The sequence below is a fragment of the Marmota flaviventris genome, chromosome 5, assembly GCF_047511675.1.
Source record: "Marmota flaviventris isolate mMarFla1 chromosome 5, mMarFla1.hap1, whole genome shotgun sequence".
Classification (NCBI taxonomy): domain Eukaryota; kingdom Metazoa; phylum Chordata; class Mammalia; order Rodentia; family Sciuridae; genus Marmota; species Marmota flaviventris.
The window spans coordinates 34937531-34959610 of record NC_092502.1 but is presented as its reverse complement, the minus strand read 5'-3'; the positions used below and the strand labels follow the sequence as shown (position 1 = coordinate 34959610).

The 22080-nt window shown below is 39.4% G+C and overlaps 2 protein-coding genes across 3 annotated transcripts in view; both read right to left on the bottom strand.

Moving 5' to 3' along the window:
• LOC114107614 (olfactory receptor 2M3-like) overlaps positions 1–22080 on the bottom strand; it is a 35544-nt gene that overhangs the window by 11580 nt on the left and 1884 nt on the right. Inside the window, exon 1 of one of the 2 annotated variants that reach the window (XM_027955036.2) lies at positions 15506–15556. The exons of the other annotated variant lie outside the window; for it this stretch is intronic. Within the exon in view, the coding sequence (XP_027810837.2) occupies positions 15506–15516 (11 nt within the window). The 5' untranslated portion in view covers positions 15517–15556. Of the gene's footprint in view, positions 1–15505; positions 15557–22080 lie in introns of those variants that run through there. 2 annotated transcript variants of the gene reach the window in all.
• LOC114107610 (olfactory receptor 2V1-like) lies at positions 16018–16959 on the bottom strand. Its single transcript, XM_027955033.2, has one exon. It carries the CDS (start codon positions 16957–16959, stop codon positions 16018–16020), a length of 942 nt encoding a protein of 313 aa, XP_027810834.1.

Genomic DNA, 22080 nt, shown 5'->3' with positions numbered 1-22080 from the left:
TCTCTCTCTCTCTCTCTCTCTCTCTCTCTCTCTCTCTCTCTCTCTTAAAAAAAATCTCAATAATTTATAGTAAAACAGGAAAGTTAATTTCATGACTTTGGCTCCCAATCTTAAAATGAAATTAGGCTGGGTTCAACAACAACAATAATCCAAAAAAAATGCTAAATGAATTATAAAAAATATTTTTAACCCCCCTCCCCACCTTTTCTCTCTCTACTTTCTTTCTCTTTTTCTGGTGTTGCTGGAAGTGGAACCCTGAGACTCCTACATGCTAGCTCAAGGTTTTACCACTGAGCTACATCCCAGCTCTTTTCATTTTTTTTTCCTCTTATTTTTATATTTTTCTGTCACGCCTCTGTAGACACCAAATCTGCTAGAGAGAGAGAGAGAGAGAGAGAGAGAGAGAGATGCATGTGAGATCTTACTAGGTCCTATTAATGTTGTGTGAATTAAACCATTTATTCCTAGTTACAGGAGAGCCAGATATACACATGGGGAACCATGGCATAAGGCTAGGTCAGATTAAACTCAGAAATTTACCAATGCACATTGGAACTAAGAATAGTAGAAAAGCAGTTTTTTGTTTGCTTCTGCTGGGAATCAAACACAAACCACATGCGTGTGCTAGGCAAGCACTCTATCACTGAGCCACAAACCACCACCACCACCCCATAAAAACAATTGCAACACCCATAGTAATGTTGTTTTGGACAAAACCTTAGTTCCCAAGTTCCCTCCCCGAATAATTTTGGGGACTTCTGGTCAGCAGTTGAGGGGACTCTGGATTTTCCCTGGAGGTCTGGTTCTCCTTAGATGTTGATTGTGCTGTTTTCTACGTCCTCTTTTGAGTGGAAATAGAATTGGAGACAACCTAAGCTTTGGGACTGATATAATGGAGGATAAAAGTCCTGAGTCCTCAAGAAAAGCTGACCACTTCCTCCCTCTTTCTGTTGCCCTGGTACGGACAAATGCCTACAGGATTGTGACATTGGATTGAAGAAATTAACATAGTCATGTGATCCTGGGACAGGCAGTCCTCCGTATTGTGTCCTCCTGGGGCACAGTGTCAGCCCCTCCAAGTCTCCTCTAGCCGCCTTGGCCTCCCGGGATGGCTGAAGCTCGGTGGACTCCATCTGGCATTGTCGCGCTAGGGAGGGAGATCCAGCTCACCAGCTGGAAAGACAGCGCATGTGGGTCGGGCGGGCCACTGGTGCTTGGGAGCTGCAGCTTCTGTAAAGGTGGAGAACCAGGCCACCAAGGCCAGGATGGGTCTCAGGGCTTGTTATTGTCCTCCATTAGGAGGCGCCTTCCTGCCTAAACCCTGCAACCCCCCAGGATGGGGACCTGAGGTAACCACGTGGGGGTCTCTTATCCAACCCAACCCCAAGCTCCTCCAGGTAAGTGGGATGCCATATCTAGGAGATTGGATCTGTGCTGCCCTCAGCTGCAACTTAGGCCGTGGCTTTCCCAAAGGTGCTGGTCCAGCAGGCTGGGTGGCTTACTTGTTTTTTATTGCAGAGATTAGACAGAAATTATGCATCAAGAGGCTTCCCGGCTTCCCTACCACGGGAAACTCCCTATATTTCTTGTCTAATGTCACTCTGTCTTGGTGGGAAGGAGCTTTGATTAAGATAAGGCAGCTGGAGTGGGAAGAATTTGGGGCCTCCTTTTTTCTCTTTTCATTTCCACCTCATTTTCCAGATCTGAACCCCACTCTCTTCAGTTAGGGCAAGACATCATGATCATATGACCTTGGAGAAAAGGGGCTGCTGTCCTGGGACACCTATCTTCCCTCTGCTCTGGCTGTAGACAGACCTATCAGCCCCAAGTATGTATGTGTGCTGTGAGGTAGGTGAGGGTTCAGAAGTGGGTGTGGGAGAGTTTTTTACAAAGTTTTTACAAAATTTTAAAAAGTAAGCCAGACATCACCATAATTTTTCTTCACTACACATAACAGTACCATAGGTATTTATTGTCACCAGGACAACAGAAAAGCGAGCAGGAGTCACTTCAGGACTTTCTTTCTCAATTATTTCAGTTCCAGTACTAAACGTTGTCCTCAATTCTGTTTCAATTCAAAGAAGACAGTAAAAACAGAATCATTTATCTGATTCAAGATCAACATTTAAGGAAAGCAAATTTTCAAAAAAAGGAAGACCTCCATCCTCCCCGACAGGCCTCCAGGCAAAATTAAAAATCATCACCATAGTTGTCCAAAAAGAGGTCCATAAAATCATGCAAGACGTTTTCTTTAAATGAGGACTAGAAAATTAGAAAGTTCCCTTCCATCTTCTATTCTGAAAGTTGAAGAAGGGATGGCTGAACTCATTTTGCAAATTTAGCTTGTCCTGGAGACCAGAAACAGATAGTGGGATCCAACATGGCGGCCGGCAAGGAAGCAGCACTTTCAGTATCTCCACATTAACCGGATCAGAAACACCCATTAAAACAGCTACATTCTACCTACTGAGGAACTTCTAGCAAAATTCCGCTGAAAGGAGACCTGCCAGGAATTAGTAAGTTTATTAGAGGTGACAGTTTGTCCCATACAAGTGAATCTTGGCTGGCCACGTGGGCGCAGAGGTCCAATCCTGCAGCCACCGCCCGACCGGCTCTGCAAGTGGCCCCTGGCGGCCCGGCGCGGCACGGCGAGAAGGGTCCCTGCCAGGCCTGGCAGACGGCCCCTGCCATCCCGGCTCTCCTGGCGGCCCTGCTCGCTCTGCGATCGGCCACCCCGCCTGCCCGGCTCTTAGCCACGAGGCCGCCGCCTGCCCGGTTCTACAAGCGGCCCCCGGCGGCCGGCGCGGCGAGAAGGGTCCCCGCCTGGCCTGGCAGACGGCCTGCGCCCTCCCGGCTCTGCTAACGGCCCCGCCCGCACGGCTAACGGCCTCCCGCCCTCCCGGCTCTGCAGGCGGCCCCCCGGTGGCCCGGCACAGAGAGAAGGGTCCCCGCCTGGCCCGGCAGAGGGCCTGCGCCCTCCCGGCTCTGCGAATGGCCCCACCCACCCGGCAAACGGCTCCCCCCCTGAGACGACGTGAAGGGAATCTAACCAAGCCTTTATGAAATAGCGAACTGGGAACTAAAACCAGAGATTGAGTCAGACCAGAGACAAGCCAGTTCCACCCCTCCCTTTGGACACTCCAGCAAGGAGCTAGGGGCCCTCCATAGCAGAGAGGGCAAGTCACCAAAGTTCGGCCAAAGAGATTCCTTCCCAGCGGAATCTACTTTAGCAGGTGTGCGACTCCCACCCGCATCAGATACAAACAACCGGGAAACTTCAAAATCTCTCCGTGGGCGTGACCATAAGGGCCAAAGGACTCTCGACTCCCAACTCCCCCTACTGCCAGCGATGTGGGCGTGACAGTAGGGGCGGAGGGAAACAGAGGACATTCCAGACCCCCAACTCCTCCTACCGCCAGCGGAGTGGTCGAGATTGTAGGGGCTGAGGGAAGCAGAGGGGATCCTCGACCCCCAACTCCCATTACCACCAGCGGCGACACCAATGGTCTTAGCTGCCAGATTCCGAAGGTGTGCCCACCAAAGGGGTCCGGAAAAATTAAACTATTGACTCCCAGAACACAGCTCCACAGCACTGGGGCTTAGATGAATGACAGAGAGAGTGCTCAGTCGTTAGGGAAATAGAGCACTCAGAGGGGCTGAAAGTGTAACCAAATCCTTGGAGAACCGCCTCCGGTGCACAGGACCAGGCTGGCTGGCAGGAGGAAGGGGAGGAGGGGCCGTAGAAGTGAAACGGCTCTGGACCAACAGGATTGAGAGGCTCCCAGGAGCCGCCTTACAGGGATTGCTGTTGACACATTGAGGGCAAATCTCAGCCCGGAGGGCACAGCTTTGCCTACGGGAAGAGAAGAAAATGGATCTCTAAGACCTAATTTTATTTCTTATTTTATTTTTTCTCTCCCTTTTTCCCTCTCTCTCTCCCCTTCCAAGTTTTATTGTTCTTTCCATTCTCCTCTATGCTATCTAACTCCCCCTCCTTCTTTCTTTTCAAGAGCACCTTCCTTCCCCTTCCCCCCAACTTTCATCCCAAGCATTATGTCCTCCATTTCGTGTAACTGTCTAAATGCAAACAGGTGAATGTTTTGAGGCCGTCTATAGTGCTCCTAAATACCTAGCTACTACCAACACCCTGATCCAATTGACGGTTAGTATCCCCCTTCAGTAGAGCAATCCTCTAAAGTAGCCAAGACATACTAACCCTTATACCTTAATAGCACCTAACCTAAAGTCCTAAGAACAAAAAACAAATCACTATATGCATACAAAATCCGGAAGCCCTTTATAAATTGAATGAGTCAGCTCTAAAGTACAATAAAGCCCAACATCTATAGGCAAAATCTCCCACCACAAAGAGAGACAACAGAGATAAACAAAGCCAAAACAAATGTATAGGAGAAAGCAGTTACAAAGCAGTCAAACAGAGCTGGAAAGTAACGTGAACAACATGAAAAAAACAGGGAAAAAAGGAGTACAGATAATGCAGGACAACTTAAATCTACAGGAGGACCTAGAAGCATCAGAAACATGGACAGGGAAAGAAATCAAGTTATACCTAACTCAGATGGAATGGAATTTTAGAGAAGACTTGAGAGGGCAAGTCCAAGAATTGAAAGTATATTTTGAAAACGAACTAAACAAATTCAAACTGCAAAGAACGAGCTTTACCAGGAGATAGAGATCTTAAAAAAAAACCAAACAGTGATTTTAGAAATGCAAGAAACCATAAACCAGATTAAAAACGCTAATGAGAATATTACAAATAGACTAGATCAAGTAGAAGTCAGAACATCAGATAATGAAGACAAAGTTTATCAACTTGAAAAGAATATAGTCAACACTGAAAAGATGCTTAAATCTCACGAGCAATCTATCCAAGAGATATGGGATCTCATCAAAAAACCAAATTTGAGAGTCATTGGGATAGAAGAAGGCACAGAGATTCAAGCCAAAGGAATGGACAACCTATTGAATGAAATAATCCTAGAAAACTTCCCAGAGATGAAAGATGGAATGGATTGCCAAATCCTGGAAGCCTACAGGACCCCAAACATCCAAAACTGTAATAGGCCAACTCCAAGACATATAATTATGAAGATAGCCAACATACAGAACAAGGAGAGAATATTAAAAGCTACGAGGGAAAGGAGGCAGATTACATTCAGGGGTAAACCAATTAGGTTAACGGCTGATTTTTCATCACAGACTTTGAAAGCGAGAAGATCCTGGAACAATGTATTTCAAATGCTGAAAAATAATGGATTCCAACCAAGAATACTGTATCCAGCAAAATTAAGCTTCAGATTTGACAATGAAACTAAAATCTTTCACGATAAACAAAAGCTAAAAGATTTCGCAGCCAGAAAACCAGCACTGCAAAGCATTTTGGGCAAAATTCTACAAGAAGAGGAATGGAAAAACAGTGCCCAAAACCAACAGTGGGAGGTATCTCAGTAAAGGGGGAGGAAAACAACCAAAAAGTAAAAACTAGCCAAACTAAAATAAATAAATAAATAAACATGACTGGAAGTACAAATCATATTTCAATTGTAACCTTAAATGTTAATGGACTAAACTCACCAATCAAGAGACACAGGCTGGTAACCTGGATCAAAAAAACAAATCCAACAATATGCTGCCTTCAGGAGACTCATATGATAGGAAAAGACATACACAGGCTGAAGGTGAAAGGTTGGGAAAAATCATACCACTCACATGGCCCTCGGAAGCAAGCAGGAGTGGCCATACTCATATCGAATAAAATCAACTTCAAACCTAAGTTAATCAAAAGGGATAAAGAAGGACACTATATCCTGTTAAAAGGAACTATTCACCAACAAGACATAACAATTATCAATTTATATGCACCAAATAATGGTGCAGCAACGTTCATAAAACAAACTCTCCTCAAGTTCAAGAGTCAAATTGACCACAACACAATAATTATGGGTGACTTCAACACACCGCTCTCGCCATTAGACAGATCCTCCAGACAAAAGCTGAATAAAGAAACTATAGAACTCAATGACACAATCAATAACCTAGACTTAACCGACATATATAGAATATATCAACCATCATCAAGTGGATACACGTTCTTCTCAGCAGCACATGGATCTTACTCAAAGATAGATCATATATTATGCCATAGGGCAACTCTTAGTAAATATAAAGGAGTGGAGATAATACCATGCACCATATCTGATCATAATGGAATGAAACTGGAAATCAATGAAAAAAGAAGGAAGGAAAAATCCTGCATCACATGGAAAATAAACAATATGTTACTGAATGATCAATGGGTTATAGAAGACATAAAGGAGGAAATCAAAAAATTCTTAGAGATAAACGACAATTCAGACACAACATACCGGAATCTATGGGACACAATGAAAGCAGTTTTAAGAGGGAAATTCATTTCCTGGAGTTCATTCCTCAAAAAAAGAAAAAAACAACAAATAAACGAACTCACACTACATCTCAAAACCCTAGAAAAGGAAGAGCAAAACAACAGCAAATATAGCAGAAGACAAGAAATAATTAAAATCAGAGCAGAAATCAACTAAATTGAAACAAAAAAAAACCATTGAAAAAATTGATAAAACTAAAAGTTGGTTCTTTGAAAAAATAAATAAGATCGACAGACCCTTAGCCATGCTAACGAAGAGAAGAAGGGAGAAAACTCAAATCACCAACATACGGGATGAAAAAGGCAATATCACAACAGACACTACAGAAATACAGAAGATAATTAGAAAGTATTTTGAAACCCTATATTCTAATAAAATAGAAGACAGTGAAGACATCGATAAATTTCTTAAGTCATATGAGCTGCCCAGATTGAGTCAGGAAGATACACACAATTTAAACAGACCAATAACAAAGGAAGAAATAGAAGAAGCCATCAAAAGACTACCAACCAAGAAAAGCCCTGGTCCAGATGGGTATACAGCAGAGTTTTACAAAACCTTCAAAGAAGAATTAATACCAATACTTTTCAAGCTATTTCAAGAAATAGAAAAAGAAGGAGCTCTTCCAAATTCATTCTATGAGGCCAACATCACCCTGATCCCGAAACCAGACAAAGACACTTCAAAGAAAGAAAACTACAGACCAATATCTCTAATGAACATAGATGCAAAAATTCTCAATAAAATCCTGGCGAATCGAATACAAAAGCATATCAAAAAAATTGTGCACCATGATCAAGTAGGATTCATCCCTGGGATGCAAGGTAGGTTCAATATACGGAAATCAATAAATATTATTCACCACATCAATAGACTTAAAGATAAGAACCATATGATCGTTTCGATAGATGCAGAAAAAGCACTCGACAAAGTACAGCATCCTTTTATGTTCAAAACACTAGAAAAACTGGGGATAACAGGAACTTACCTCAACATTGTAAAAGCTATATATGCTAAGCCTCAGGCTAGCATCATTCTAAATGGAGAAAAACTGAAGGCATTCCCGCTAAAATCTGGAACAAGACAGGGATGCCCTCTCTCACCACTTCTATTTAATCTAGTCCTTGAAATACTAGCCAGAGCAATTAGACAGACAAAAGAAATTAAAGGCATAAAAATAGGAAAAGAAGAACTTAAAATATCACTATTTGCGGACGATATGATCCTATACTTAGAAGACCCAAAAGGGTCTACAAAGAAACTACTAGAACTAATAAATGAATTCAGCAAAGTGGCAGGATATAAAATCAACACGCATAAATCAAAGGCATTCCTGTATATCAGTAACAAAACTTCTGAAATGGAAATGAGGAAAACCACCCCATTCACAATATCCTCCAAAAAAATAAAATAGTTGGGAATCAACCTAACAAAAGAGGTGAAAGATTTATACAATGAAAACTACAGAACTCTAAAGAGAGAGATAGAAGAAGATCTTAGAAGATGGAAAAATGTACCCTGTTCATGGATAGGCAGAACCAACATCATCAAAATGGCGATATTACCCAAAGTTCTCTACAGGTTCAACGCAATGCCAATCAAAATCCCAACGGCATTTCTGGTAGAAATAGATGAAGCTATCATGAAATTCATATGGAAAAACAAAAGACCCAGAATAGCAAAAGCAATTCTAAGCAGGAAGTGTGAATCGGGAGGTATAGCGATACCAGATTTCAAACTGTACTACAGAGCAATAGTAACAAAAACAGCATGGTACTGGTACCAAAACAGGCAGGTGGACCAATGGTACAGAATAGAGGACACAGAGACCAATCCACAAAATTACAACTTTCTTATATTTGATAAAGGAGCTAAAAGCATGCAATGGAGAAAGGATAGCATCTTCAACAAATGGTGCTGGGAAAACTGGAAATCCGTATGCAACAAAATGAAGCTGAACCCCTTTCTCTCGCCATGCACAAAAGTTAATTCAAAATGGATCAAGGAGCTAGATATCAAACCAGAGACTCTGCACCTGATAGAAGAAAAAGCTGGCTCCAATCTACACATTGTGGGGTCGGGCTCCAAATTCCTTAATAGGACGCCCATAGCACAAAAGTTAATAACTAGAATCAACAAATGGGACTTACTCAAACTAAAAAGTTTTTTCTCAGCAAGAGAAACAATAAGAGAGGTAAATAGGGAACCTACATCCTGGGAACAAATCTTTACTCCTCACACTTCAGATAGAGCCCTAATATCCAGAATATACAAAGAACTCAAAAAATTAAACAACAAGATAACAAACAACCCTATCAACAAATGGGCCAAGGACCTGAACAGACACTTCTCAGAGGAGGACATAAAATCTATCAATAAGTACATGAAAAAAATGCTCACCATCTCTAGCAGTCAGAGAAATGCAAATCAAAACCACCCTAAGATACCATCTCACTCCAGTAAGATTGGCAGCCATTATGAAGTCAAGCAACAATAAGTGCTGGCGAGGATGTGGGGAAAAGGGTACACTTGTACATTGCTGGTGGAACTGCAAACTGGTGCGGCCAATATGGAAAGCAGTATGGAGATTCCTAGGAAAGCTGGGAATGGAACCACCATTTGACCCAGCTATCGCCCTTCTCGGTCTATTCCCTGAGGACCTTAAAAGAGCATACTATAGGGATACTGCCACATCAATGATCATGGCAGCACAATTCACAATAGCTAGACTTTGGAATCAACCCAGATGCCCTTCAATAGATGAATGGATTTAAAAACTGTGGCATTTATACACCATGGAGTATTACGCAGCACTAAAAAATGACAAAATCATGGATTTTGCAGGGAAATGGATGGCATTAGAGCAGATTATGCTAAGTGAAGCTAGCCAATCCTTAAAAAACAAATGCCAAATGTCTTCTTTGATATAAAGAGAGCAACTAAGATCAGAACAGGGAAGAAGAGCATGAGGAAAAGATTAACATTAAACAGAGACGAGTGGGGGGAGAGAAAGGGAGAGAGAAGAGAAACTATGGAAATGGAAGGAGACCCTCATTGTTACACAAAATTACATATAAGAGTTTGTGAGGGGAAAGGGGAAAAAAAAAACAAGGGAGAGAATTAAACAACAGCAGATGGGGTAGAGAGGGAAGATGAGAGGGAAGGGGAGGGGGGATAGTAGGGGATAGGAAAGGTAGCAGAATACAACAGTCATTAATATGGTATTATGTAAAAATGTGGATGTGTAACCGATGTGATTCTGCAACTTGTATTTGGGGTAAAAAATGGGAGTTCATAACCCACTTGAATCAAATGTATGGAAGATGATATGTCATGAGCTTTGTAATGTTTTGAACAACCAATTAAAAAATAAAAAAAATAAATAAATAAATAAACAAAAAAAAGAAAGAAAAGAAAAGAAACAGATAGTCCTGTTTCACAGATGGGCAGAGATTTTGGAGAGTTATCATAAGCCATGACTGTGCCACTTCTTAGAAAGTAACCATAAGCAGACAAACTTTAAAAATTGCCTTACCTCTATGAATCTTTGTTTCTCTTGTCTGTCAAATTGGGATTAAAAAGATGATGGAAAAATCTTCCATGATCTTGGATAGGCAGAATTATGTCAAAATGGCCATACTCCCAAGACTTTTGTACAGATTTAATGCAACTCCTTTTAAAAATCACAATGACATTCTTCATATAACTAGAAAAAGCAATCATGAAATTCATTTGAAAAAATATGAGACCCAGAATAAACAAAGCAATCCTTAGCAAGAAGACTAAAGCAGGAGACATCACTATATACCAGAACTTAAATTATACGACAGAGCAATAGTATCAAAAACAGCATGGTATTGGCACCAAAATAGACATGTAGACTAATGGTACAAAATAGAAGACACAGAGAAAAACCCATATAAAATGGTTATCTCATACTACACAAAGGCACCAGAAACATACTTTGGAGAAAAGATAGCCTATTCAACAAATGGTGCTGGAAAAATTAGAAATCCATATGTAGCAAAATGAAATTAAACCTCTCTCTCTCACTTTGCACAAAAATCAACTCAAAGTAGATCAAAGACATGTTCATCATCTCTAGCAGTTAGAGAAATACAAATCAAAACTAAAATTTCATCTCACTCCAGTCAGAATGGCAATTATCAAGAATACAAGTAACAATAGGTGGTGGTGAGAATGTGGGGAAAACAATACACTCATACATTGCTGGTGGACTGCAAATTGTTGCTACCACTATGGAGATCAATATGGAGATTCCTCAGAAAACTTTAAATGAAACCACCATTTGACCCAGCTGTCCCAGTCTATACCCAAAGGACTTAAAATTAGTACTACAGTGATGTAGCCACATCAATATTTACAGGAGCTTAATTCACAATAAATTATGGAACCACCCTAGATGCCCTCCATCAGATGAATGGATAAAGAAAACGTGGTATATATACACAATTGAACATTACTCAGCCTTAAAGAATGAAATTATGACATTTGCAGGTAAATGGATGGAGCTGAATATCATGCTAAGCCAAATAAACCAAAGGCTAAATGTTTTCTCTGATAAGCGGATGCTAATCCATAATGGTGGGATGGGTGGGGAAGAATGAAGGAACTTTGGATTGTGTAGGGAGTGAGGGAAGGAGAAGGGGTATGGGGATGGAAAGGATCATGCAATGAGATGGACATTATTACCTTATTTACATGTATGATTACACTACATGTATGATTACACTACCTTATATACATGTATGACACATGTGTCATAATTTCCTTGTGTGTATGGGAATGCTGGAGATCAAACCCAGGGCTTCATGCATGTTAGGTAAGTGCTCTTCCATGAAACTATATCTCCAGCTCCTCTCATCTGTTAAATTGAGTCAACAACCACTTATCATGGGATAATACTGATGAGTGTGTGAGATGAGATAAGGCACCAAGGAGACATATCCCTTCAGAGGTCTATTGGATTGGTGCTCATGACTTCACAGTCATTGGCTATAAATAATACCCCTCTCACAATAGTGGGGGAACAAGGGAAAAACGGAGGATCTTTGATGGGGCAAAGGGGAGTGAGGGTGGGGAGGGGACATGGGGGCAGGAAAGATGGTGGAATGAGATGGACATCATTACCCTAGGTACATGTATGACTGCACATATGGTGTTATGCGTTATCATATACAACCAGAGAAATGAAAAGTAGTGCTGCAATTGTGTACACTGATTCAAAATGCATTCTGCTGTCATATATACTTAATTAAAATAAATTAATTAATTTTTAAAAGTCCCTCTCATATTCCTTATACACATTTTATAACATTGAAAAGGGGGTTGGTCTATAAGGAGAAAGAAGTAAATCCTCCAAAAGAGGAGATCTTGGGAATGAAATTGACCAAATTATGTGTATATCTGAAAATATGACAATGAATCCCATTATTATGTAAAATAATAATGAATCAATTTTAAAAATTGAAAAAGAAGTTACCCTCCCAAAAATTTACCTTTTTGTATTCTCAGATAAAATGCAAGAAAAACTAGATGAACTATTAATGGCAATGTGGACTGGCATGTCAAATTAGAATCTAGAAGTCCCCCAATATGAATATAAGTATCTTGAATAATTCCTCCACAGAGAAATTTTGCTAATTGACAGTAGAGATGGCACTAAAAATAGAAGGGAGCTCTCCTAATCACACTTTAGCCACGGCACTGGTAGAGGTGAATGCAGATGTGAATTTATAATGGAATTCAACCCCCTTCTAACTGAAATCCTAATATGAGTAAATAAATATCCTTAGTTGAGGGGCAATATAAGAAGTCAAAGTTTGGACTGGAGACCAATAGTCTCATATTAAAACAGAATTGAAATTGGCCAGGCCTCCAACTCAGCTCTGTTAATGGTGGGATCTAAATCTTATCTCAGCTGCCTGACAAAAATATGGGTATTCTCTCTCTCAGAAAAGAAAATAAACAGAAAAAATTATCTAATTCAATCTGCAGTGTTTTCTTTTATTCAAAATGCCCAACAGGAAATTATGAAACATGAAAAAAGACCATAAAAATGTTACCTGTCAACAGAAAGCATTATTAATACAAATAGACATATAGATGACACAGATTTGGAAATAGATCATACTTTAATAAATTTAGAGGATAAGACAATGAGAATGGATGAACAGATGGAGAATTATAATATAGCAATGGAAACCTTAAGAATAAAATTGAAATTCTATACCTAAAAATGCAATATCTAAAATAATGAAATCATTGAATGGGATCAATAGTATCTTGAACATAAAACAAGAAACTCAGTGACCTAAAATGGAGGTAGACAAAACTTTTGTTAAAAAAAAAAAATAAGGGCCAAGGACCTGAACAGACACTTCTCAGAGGAGGACATACAGTCAATCAACAAGTACATGAAAAAATGCTCACCATCTCTAGCAGTCAGAGAAATGCAAATCAAAACCACCCTAAGATACCATCTCACTCCAGTAAGATTGGCAGCCATTATGAAGTCAAACAACAACAAGTGCTGGCGAGGATGTGGGGAAAGGGGTACACTTGTACATTGCTGGTGGGACTGCAAATTGGTGCAGCCAATTTGGAAAGCAGTATGGAGATTTCTTGGAAAGCTGGGAATGGAGCCACCATTTGACCCAGCTATTCCCCTTCTTGGTCTATTCCCTAAAGACCTAAAAAGAGCATGCTACAGGGACACTGCTACATCGATGTTCATAGCAGCACAGTTCACAATAGCAAGACTGTGGAACCAACCTAGATGCCCTTCAATAGACGAATGGATAAAAAAAATGTGGCATTTATACACAATGGAGTATTACTCTGCATTAAAAAATGACAAAATAATAGAATTTGCTGGGAAATGGATGGCATTAGAGCAGATTATGCTAAGTGAAGCTAGCCAATCCCTAAAAAACAAATGCCAAATGTCTTCTTTGATATAAGGAGAGTAACTAAGATCAGAGTAGGGACGAAGAGCAGGAGAAGAAGATTAACATTTAACAGGGATGAGAGGTGGGAGGGAAAGGGAGAGAGAAGGGAAATTGCATGGTAATGGAAGGAGACCCTCAGGGTTATACAGTGGAGGGGGTAGAGAGAGAGGAGGGGAGGGGAGGGGAGAGGTGGGGAGGGGGGAGGGTGGAGGATGAGAAAGGCAGCGAAGCACAACAGACACTAGTATGGCAATATGTAAATCAATGGATGTGTAACTGATGTGATTCTGCAATCTGTGTATGGGGTGAAGGTGGGAGTTCATAACCCACTTGAATCAAAGTGTGGAATATGATATGTCAGGAAATTTGTAATATTTTGAACAACCCACAATAAAAAATTAAAAAAAAAATAAAACTAGATAGTAATAGTTTAGGCTTAGTAAATCATATGCTCTCTGTCACAACTACTCAACTATTGCTGTTTTAGCACAAAAGCAGCCTTACACAATATGTAAAACTATAGAATAAATAGTAAAACTATAAAAACAGCCAGTGAACCATATTTGATCTGTGGGTCATAGAATGCTGATCCCTGAATGGTAAACTAGTCAATAGAAATCCCAAAATCAAAGCACAAAAAGACAAATGAGTGGGAAAATAGAACTGTATGAGAGACAATGTCAATCTATCATTTGTGTCTATGAAAGAGAAAAGGAAAGATTAAAAAAACTTGGTAAACCTACATTTTTTTTCCAAAATTATGACTATATCCCGACAGACAGATCAAACAATCTCAGGGAAATACAAGTAGAATGATAAAAAGAAAACTACACCAATGCACATCATTATCAAGTTTCTGAAATCAAAGATACAGACAAAATCTTTGAAGTAACTAAGAAAACAAGATAAAGTTACAAGGATATCCATTAAAATATACAGCTGACTTCTCATCAGAAATTACAGAGAAAAGAACCAATGGAATTACATTTTAAATACTGAAAGAAATAAAAACTGTCAACCAAAAATTTTATAACCAGAAAAAAAAATAATTCAAGAATGAAAAAAAAAAGTGAGGCATGGTGGTGCATGCGTGTGATCTCAACAACTTGGGAGGTTGATGCAGAGGATCACAAGTTCAAGGTCAGCCTCATCAATATAGTAAGACCCTCAGCAATTTAGTAAGAACCTGTCTCAAAATTTTAAAAAAGGACTAGGTATGTATCTCAGTGGCAAAGCACCCTTGGGTTCAATCCCCAGTTCCAAAAATAAAAAGAAATTTAAAAATATATTTAAAAGTTAAAATAAATTTTTTAAAAGTTATATTTAAGAAATATATATATTTTTTAATTTTTAATATTTATCTTTCAGTTTTCGGCAGACACAACAGCTTTGTTTGTATGTGGTGCTGAGGATCGAACCCAGGCCGCATGCATGCCAGGCAAGCGTGCTACCGCTTGAGCCACATCCCCAGCCCAAGAAATATATTTATAAATATATTTTAAATATGTTTAAAAATATATTTAAAAGTTAAAAATAAATTTAAAAGTTAATAAAGGACTGGGTGCAGAGGCCCACATCTGTAGTCCCAGTGACTTAGCATGTTGAGGCAGGAGTATTTCAAGCTTGAGGCTAGTCTTGGCAACTTAGACTCTGTCTCAAAATAAAAAAGGAAAAGGACTAGAGATATAGCACATCCCTGGATTCAATCTCCAGTACCAGGAAAAATAAGTCAACAGAGTGATAAAATGGAATACCAAATAATTGTATTGATTAGTACAAAAGAATGGAAGCAGGAAAAAGTGTTGGAGACAAATACAGATAATAAAAGTGGAAACTTAAGAGTAAAATGGTAGAATTAAGTCCAATCAGAGAAATAGTTACACTAAATATAAATGGACTGAACACTTCAATTGAAAGAGGTTGACAGACCAAGTTATTTTTAAAAAACTATAATGTGCTATATTTCATAAAAACTCACTTAAAAATAATAGGATAGACAACAAAGATATACACTGCAAACATTAATCATAAAAAAAATTCGGTGACACTTTTAATATCAGAAAAGTATTAGAAGTGGCTGGGGCTGGGGCTCAGTGGTAGAGTGCTCACCTAGCATGCATGAGGCACTGGGTTGGATCCTCAGCACCACATAAAAATAAAGATACTGTGTCCACCTAAAAAAATAAATAAATAAATAAATATTTTTTTAGAAAATAAATAAATAAATAGATAGATTCCACCAGGCATAGTGGTTTATGCCTGTAATTCCAGCTATTTAGGAAACTAAAGTAATGGAATGCAGAAAGACCCCAAAGAAGAGGGCAAGACTTGGGACAAGGTGGCTGTCCTCAGGCATGGGTATTTCCTGGAGAAGGACAAAACAGCTGTCACCTGCTGACTCTCCTGGTAGCTTCTGTCTTCTGCTCTTTGTAACCTGGTAGGCCCAGCCTTTCATACTAAGCGTGAGCATGATAGATTAAACTGATGTGTTAATTTGATTAACTCTGATCAGAAAGTTGTTTTTTCAGTAGGTCACATCTGTTTCTCTTCTAATCAAACTACAATTGGCTGATCCAGGTCACCTGGCTGCAGAGCCCACATCATCAGATGGCAGCATCAATTTAGTGCCCACAGGGGCACCTTCCCAGGAGTTTCCTCAAAGCCCCGGCCACTTCCTTGTTCCTCAGACTGTAGATGAGAGGATTGAGCATGGGGGTGATCATGGTGTAGAAGGCAGAGACCACTTTGTCCTGCTTGGAGGAGTGGTAGGCCTGGGGTCGCATGTAGGTAATCATGGCTGCCCCATAGAAGAGGGAGACCACGGTCATATGGGAGGAACAGGTAGCAAAAGCCTTCTGCCGGCCTTCCACAGAGCGCATGCGGAGCACTGCTACCAGGATCCTCAGGTAGGAGGCCGAGATGACAGAGAAAGGCAGGAGCAGCATGAGGACACAGCAGACATAGATCATGGTCTCATAGAGGGAGGTGTCAGCGCAGGCCAGCTTGAGCACTGCAGGGACCTCACAAAAGAAGTGGTCTATCTCCTGGGAACCACAGTAGGGGAAGCGGAGGGTGAAGACAGCCTGGATCAGCCCATCCACCAGTCCAAAGAGCCAGGACCCCGCCACCATGAGCCAGCAGACTCGGCGACTCATAACCACTGAGTACCTCAGTGGGTTGCTGATGGCCACGTAGCGGTCGTAGGCCATGAAGGCCAACAGGAAGCATTCATCCCCCAAGAGGGTGAGGAAGAAAAGGATCTGGAGTCCACAGCCTGTAAAGGAGATGGAGCCACCGCCAAGCAGAAAGTCAGCGGCCATCCGTGGCACAATGGTGGAGATGAGCATGAGGTCCATGAGTGACAGCCAGCTGAGGAAAAAGTACATGGGGCTGTGGAGGCTGGAGTCGACATTGATGAGGAGGATCATGAGCCCATTGCCAGAAAGGGCCACCAGAAACATGATCATGATGATGGAGAAGAGGAAGAGGTGTAATGGCGAGTGGGTGAAGAGGCCCAGGAGGATGAAGTGGGAGATGAAAGTCTGGTTTCCCACCCAGGCCATTGTTCCTGCAAGGCACTGGAGAGATGGTAGGGATCTGGAAGCAGAAGGTTTACACTTAGTGTAACAATGCAAAGGACATTGCAACTTTGCCCAATGTGTTGTCCTTTTTAAATGTGACTTGGTTTAGGAAAAAAATGTGCGGGGCCTTAAAGAAAAATGCAGGTGATGGTGGTTGTTAAGTTTTAGGACTTTCTGTAATAGTTAAGAAATTAATTTTAAGCTCTTTAATATGTGGGAAACTGCTTCTGCCTCTGCTAGAAATTGTTCCTTTCTTTGGCACACAATCAAGAATGTGTTTGGTTTTTTGTTTGTTTGTTTTCAGGAAAAGTATTTAAGCAGCAAAATTTATTAACCACATGAACCGGGCAATTCAGTTTTATTGTCTTAAATTGAAATGACATATTATAATATAGGATGACAGAAGTAATTGAATTGAGAACATAAGCAATGCTTAGTAGTTTAAAATTGATAACAACTGACATTACTGGAGTATTTCTTACATGCCAGATATCAAGATGAACACATTGGTACATCCTCAGAAAGGGATGATCATTATCTTCAATTCACAAATGGGGAAACTTAGGCAGAGAGAAATTTATTTTTCAGATATGAAAGCTTAAAGTTTTTTTTTAAAGAAACATAGTAAATGAAAAATTGGAGACAACCCAAATGCCCAACATAAAGAAATAACTAAGTAAATTATGATATAGTCACATGGAAAAACAATATTTAGTCAATTACATATTTATGACATTTTCATAGATCACAAAAAAATTTACCAAGTATTCTTAAGTGTTTCTAAAGGCTGGAAGAAAATATACTGTTATTAACAGTGTGATTTCGTCTAGGTAGTAAATAAAGGTTATCTCCTCTTAATTTCTTTGTACTTTACATATTTTCTGTAAAAATATAGAGGTATGGTTTAAATTTTAAAATAAAGTTACACTATACATAGGCTCAACACACAAAAATCATCTGCTTTCTCATAAATAATTAGCAAATGTAACTGAAAAAGCAAGAATATTTTATTCACAATTGGAACAAAAGCTATATAAGTTATAATGAATGCAGGAAAGAACCCTAAAGTTAAACATTATGAAACTTTAGTGAAAAACAATTTTAAAGGGCTCAACATTGTGTGCTTTTAAATTCTTCATAAAATTAATGTGTAAAATCCATGTGATCACATTTAAAACATTAGGGCTGGGGATATAGCTCAGTTGGTAGAGTGCTTGCTTCTCATGCACAAGGCCCTGGGTTCAATCCCCAGCACCACAAAAAATATTTTTAAACTGGAAGGATAGAATTGGAGTTCTTTCAGAAATCCCCCAAAAGCAGATTTATAGTTCTTGCTGCACAAAGTTTTAATACTTAAAACAGAAAACACAAACTATCTAGAAGGGACAAAACAAGTAAAGACTGGGCAGGGGTGAAGGAGAAAGTAGAAAAAGGACACCAGGACACCCTCTCCAAAGAGAGGGGCAAAATTAAAATTGTTATTTTATACTAGCAGATACAGATGCATAGGCTACTGCAAAGAATCTCTCGGGACGTGGTTTACTCCAAGCAGCAGAGAAGAAGAAATGGAGCAAAGAATCACATAGACAAAACCATATTTACAGAAAGAATTCTGTCTTCATGGCAGGGAAAGGAGAGACAATTTGCCTTAAGGATAACCCTAGAGTTTCTTAAGGATAGCCCATCTCATTAGCCTGAGAATTACAACAGTTAAACTAAATACTTAGGGACTAAAGAACTCCAATTCTGGGTTAAAATGAATGATTAGATATACCTGTCACTGTTACCTCCAAAAATCCCACTAGAATGACAGTAACCACAGATACAATGAAAGGATAATTAGAACATTCTTTTAGACACTAGAAGTGGTTGGACACATGATAACTTACTTGCAGACCTTAAAAGGCTAATTTCTACACTGACAGTGGTGAAAAAAGAACAGTAACCACAGAACTGGTAAAAGGGCTCAAGAATTGATGGCTTGAAAGCTATCCATATGGTCTCACCTTCACCTCAACTTATATTGGTGTCTCCAATAGAAACACACTAATGTAGAAATTTCTCCCCACTCCACCCAGGTGGATCTTGCCCCTCCCTTACCCTGGCAAAAAAACACAAGACAGATTCCCCAGGGAAGGTGATGGTGCCCTGAACATTAATAGAAAAAGTGATAAATGTGAAATGCCTGCCTTCTTCTCCCTGTTAGCTCTCATAACCATATTTATTCCCTTCAGGAGGGAAATTAAAAGAACCCCTCCCCACAGCTACAGATATGGACCAGGAAATATCTAAAGATATTAATGTTGTAAAACTTTGTAAAAACCTTATATCACTCAAAGTGAAGGCTTAGTTAACATGCCCTACCCACATACTCAGGGAACCCTAGTTTTTTGATACCTCACAACCAAGCAGTAGACAACCAAAATATTTTCTACACTTAAGAAAAGGAAAATCAGCAAAGCAATATGAATTAAGAAAGAGACTCTTCAAGGAAACAAGTTTTTTAAAAATTATTTTCAACATGAATGAGATAAGAAAAATAATATCTAATAAAACAAGAATAAAATGCTATAAAAAAGCTACATTCAGAGGACAAAGAGCTCTTTTCAAAATAAAAATACATTTTGAGCAGTTTTACTTCTAGGAATTCATCTTATAGATATATTTGCACATACGCAAAATATATCAGGCATAGATTTATTTTCTACTAGAAGTAGAAAAAACTGTAAAGGTCTAATCATCAGCAAAAAACGAATTTACAATGGAATGATGCAAATTAAAAACAGAATGAGATTACTTCTTATGTATTGATTTAGAATTTTAAATAATATTGCTTAAAAATATAATGAAAGAGGCAATACACAGAAGTGTGTGTAGCATGTATATATGTACAACTTACATAACATGTTATATCACATACTAGTTATATATCATAATTATAGATTACATGTTATACAAATTATAAATCAAAAAATCATATAATTGTACTTGATTGGGAGTGTAGCTCAGTGGTAGAATGTAAGAAGCATGAGGCCCTGGTTTCTATTCTCAGCACCACAAAAAAAGAGAATATAATTATATTAAATTACATATCTATTATATAATATTACATTTTACATATATGTTTGTAAAAAAGTATGTGTGTGTTTGTGTGTGTGTGGCTTTTAAACACAGTAACTATTTTAATCTTCAGTAACTATACTTATAAATACATGTATCCATAAATAAAAAATTTCTGAAATAGAATAGAAGAAACTAATAATACTTCCCCAGAGTAAAAAAATCAGAAGAATCAGATTACTATGATAGGGTAGAAAAGAGAGTCTAGATGGTATGTACGTTTTCACCTTTAGAATTTTAATCTTTGTGGAACAATAATATAAATACAATGTTGAAATGATACACCCAATAAAATTTATTGTAAAAATTGATAAGGCAAGAACCAATGTGTATATACAGTACATTATAGTTACTTAGTAAATATCTACTGAACAAATGGTTAAAATAACTTTGGGAGAAATTACCTTCTCAAAATACAGTATATAATGCAACATTTATCTCTCTCCCTCTCTCTCTCTTTCTGGTTGGAGATAAAACCCAGGACCTTGCACAGGTTAGGAAAGTACTCTATAACACCCCAACCCTGTATTACAACATTTTTAAACACATAAACAAATAATGATTAGAAAATATTTTGAAAAAAAAGTAAAAGTAATAAGTTCATATTTTTCAGGAAAAGTTAACATTGATTGCATACTAATTCAATTTTCACCTCTGGAGTGTGGGGAGGTGATCCCTTTGTTGCCAAAGCCGCCTGGGCACACGCAACCAGTCATAGCTCGTAGAAGCAAATAAGAGTCCCATCCTAGGGAATAATGGTGAACCTCAGAGAGCAATGGGACAGAATGCAATTAAGAGAGAAAACACAAGAGAAAGAAGGGAGGAATCAGATTGGAAAAGAAAGAGGAGAAAAACTAACATTACCTCAAGAAGGGAAGGGAGAGGTAAAAGGAGTAAAAGGAAAAGGAGACAAGAGGAAAAGATGTGAAACAATGGGAAAAAAATGAAGAAAAGTTAAAATGTCAGAAATTATTTTTACCCAAAAGACATAGAAGGATAACAAGGAGACAGTGTAACAGAGTGCAAAGATGTAGACATCATGCAAAAGGAGAACAAACATGCTGAGAAAGAAGGGTCAGAACAAAGAACAACACAGATGGGATCAGAGACAAGAAGGGAACAAGGGTACCCTGTGAAGGGGCAGCCAGGCAGAGGGACAGAGCACTCCTCTCGCCAATATTATAAGGAGCCCTGGGACTTCAGGGATGCAGTAAGAGCTGGCAGCTCTCTGACTCTTACCATCCTTCTGGGAAAGGCTATAGAGAAGCTTGCATTGCCTTCAAACCCTCTCACCCTCAACCGCTGATGTTGATGGGGAGGTGAATTGGACCGATGGACTGAGCAGAGGGTCTACACAGGGAGCCGTGGAGGGCAACTGGTACTGAATGCCAGGCTGAGGAGTTGGGACCTTACATGTTACCAGGAAATGGTTAAGAGCTAGGGCTTGACCAGTTATTAGATCTGAGGCCTTGAGCATGTGCTCACTGAGCTTTTCACCTCATCTGCTAAACGAAGACAAGAATAATCATTTTCTAGGGTAGTCGTGAAGATTAAAGAAGTTACTGTGTTCAAAAGCTCCAGACACTAGCTTCCCATACAAAAAGCTCAACAAACAGGGACCATTGTCTAAGACCATTCAACAGATGGCTGACAGACAAGGAGACTGAAGAAGAGGAGAAACTGTTAGGAAGCAGCCCTGATGTCCAAAGCAGGAGATGGCCACTCACTGTGTGGCCAAAAGAAGGGAGAAAACACACCAAAGTATGTTTCTCCAAATAAGAGCAGAATACTGACTCTCCTTCAAGAAGAAGGGGTACATAAGAGAATGAGAAGAGGAAAAAAATACATGGGTGGCAGAGGAACAGAAAGCAGTAACTTGTTTCAGATTCCTTAACCATTCGGAGCTTCAGTTTCATCATCTATACAACTAGGGTGATAATTGAACATGAAATAGTTCCTTATATGCCAACTAAGGATAAAATA

What these genes read in the sequence shown, in the direction of transcription:
- LOC114107610 (XM_027955033.2), bottom strand. Translation starts at nt 16,959, where the DNA reads ATGGCCTGGGTGGGAAACCAGACTTTCATCTCCCACTTCATCCTCCTG.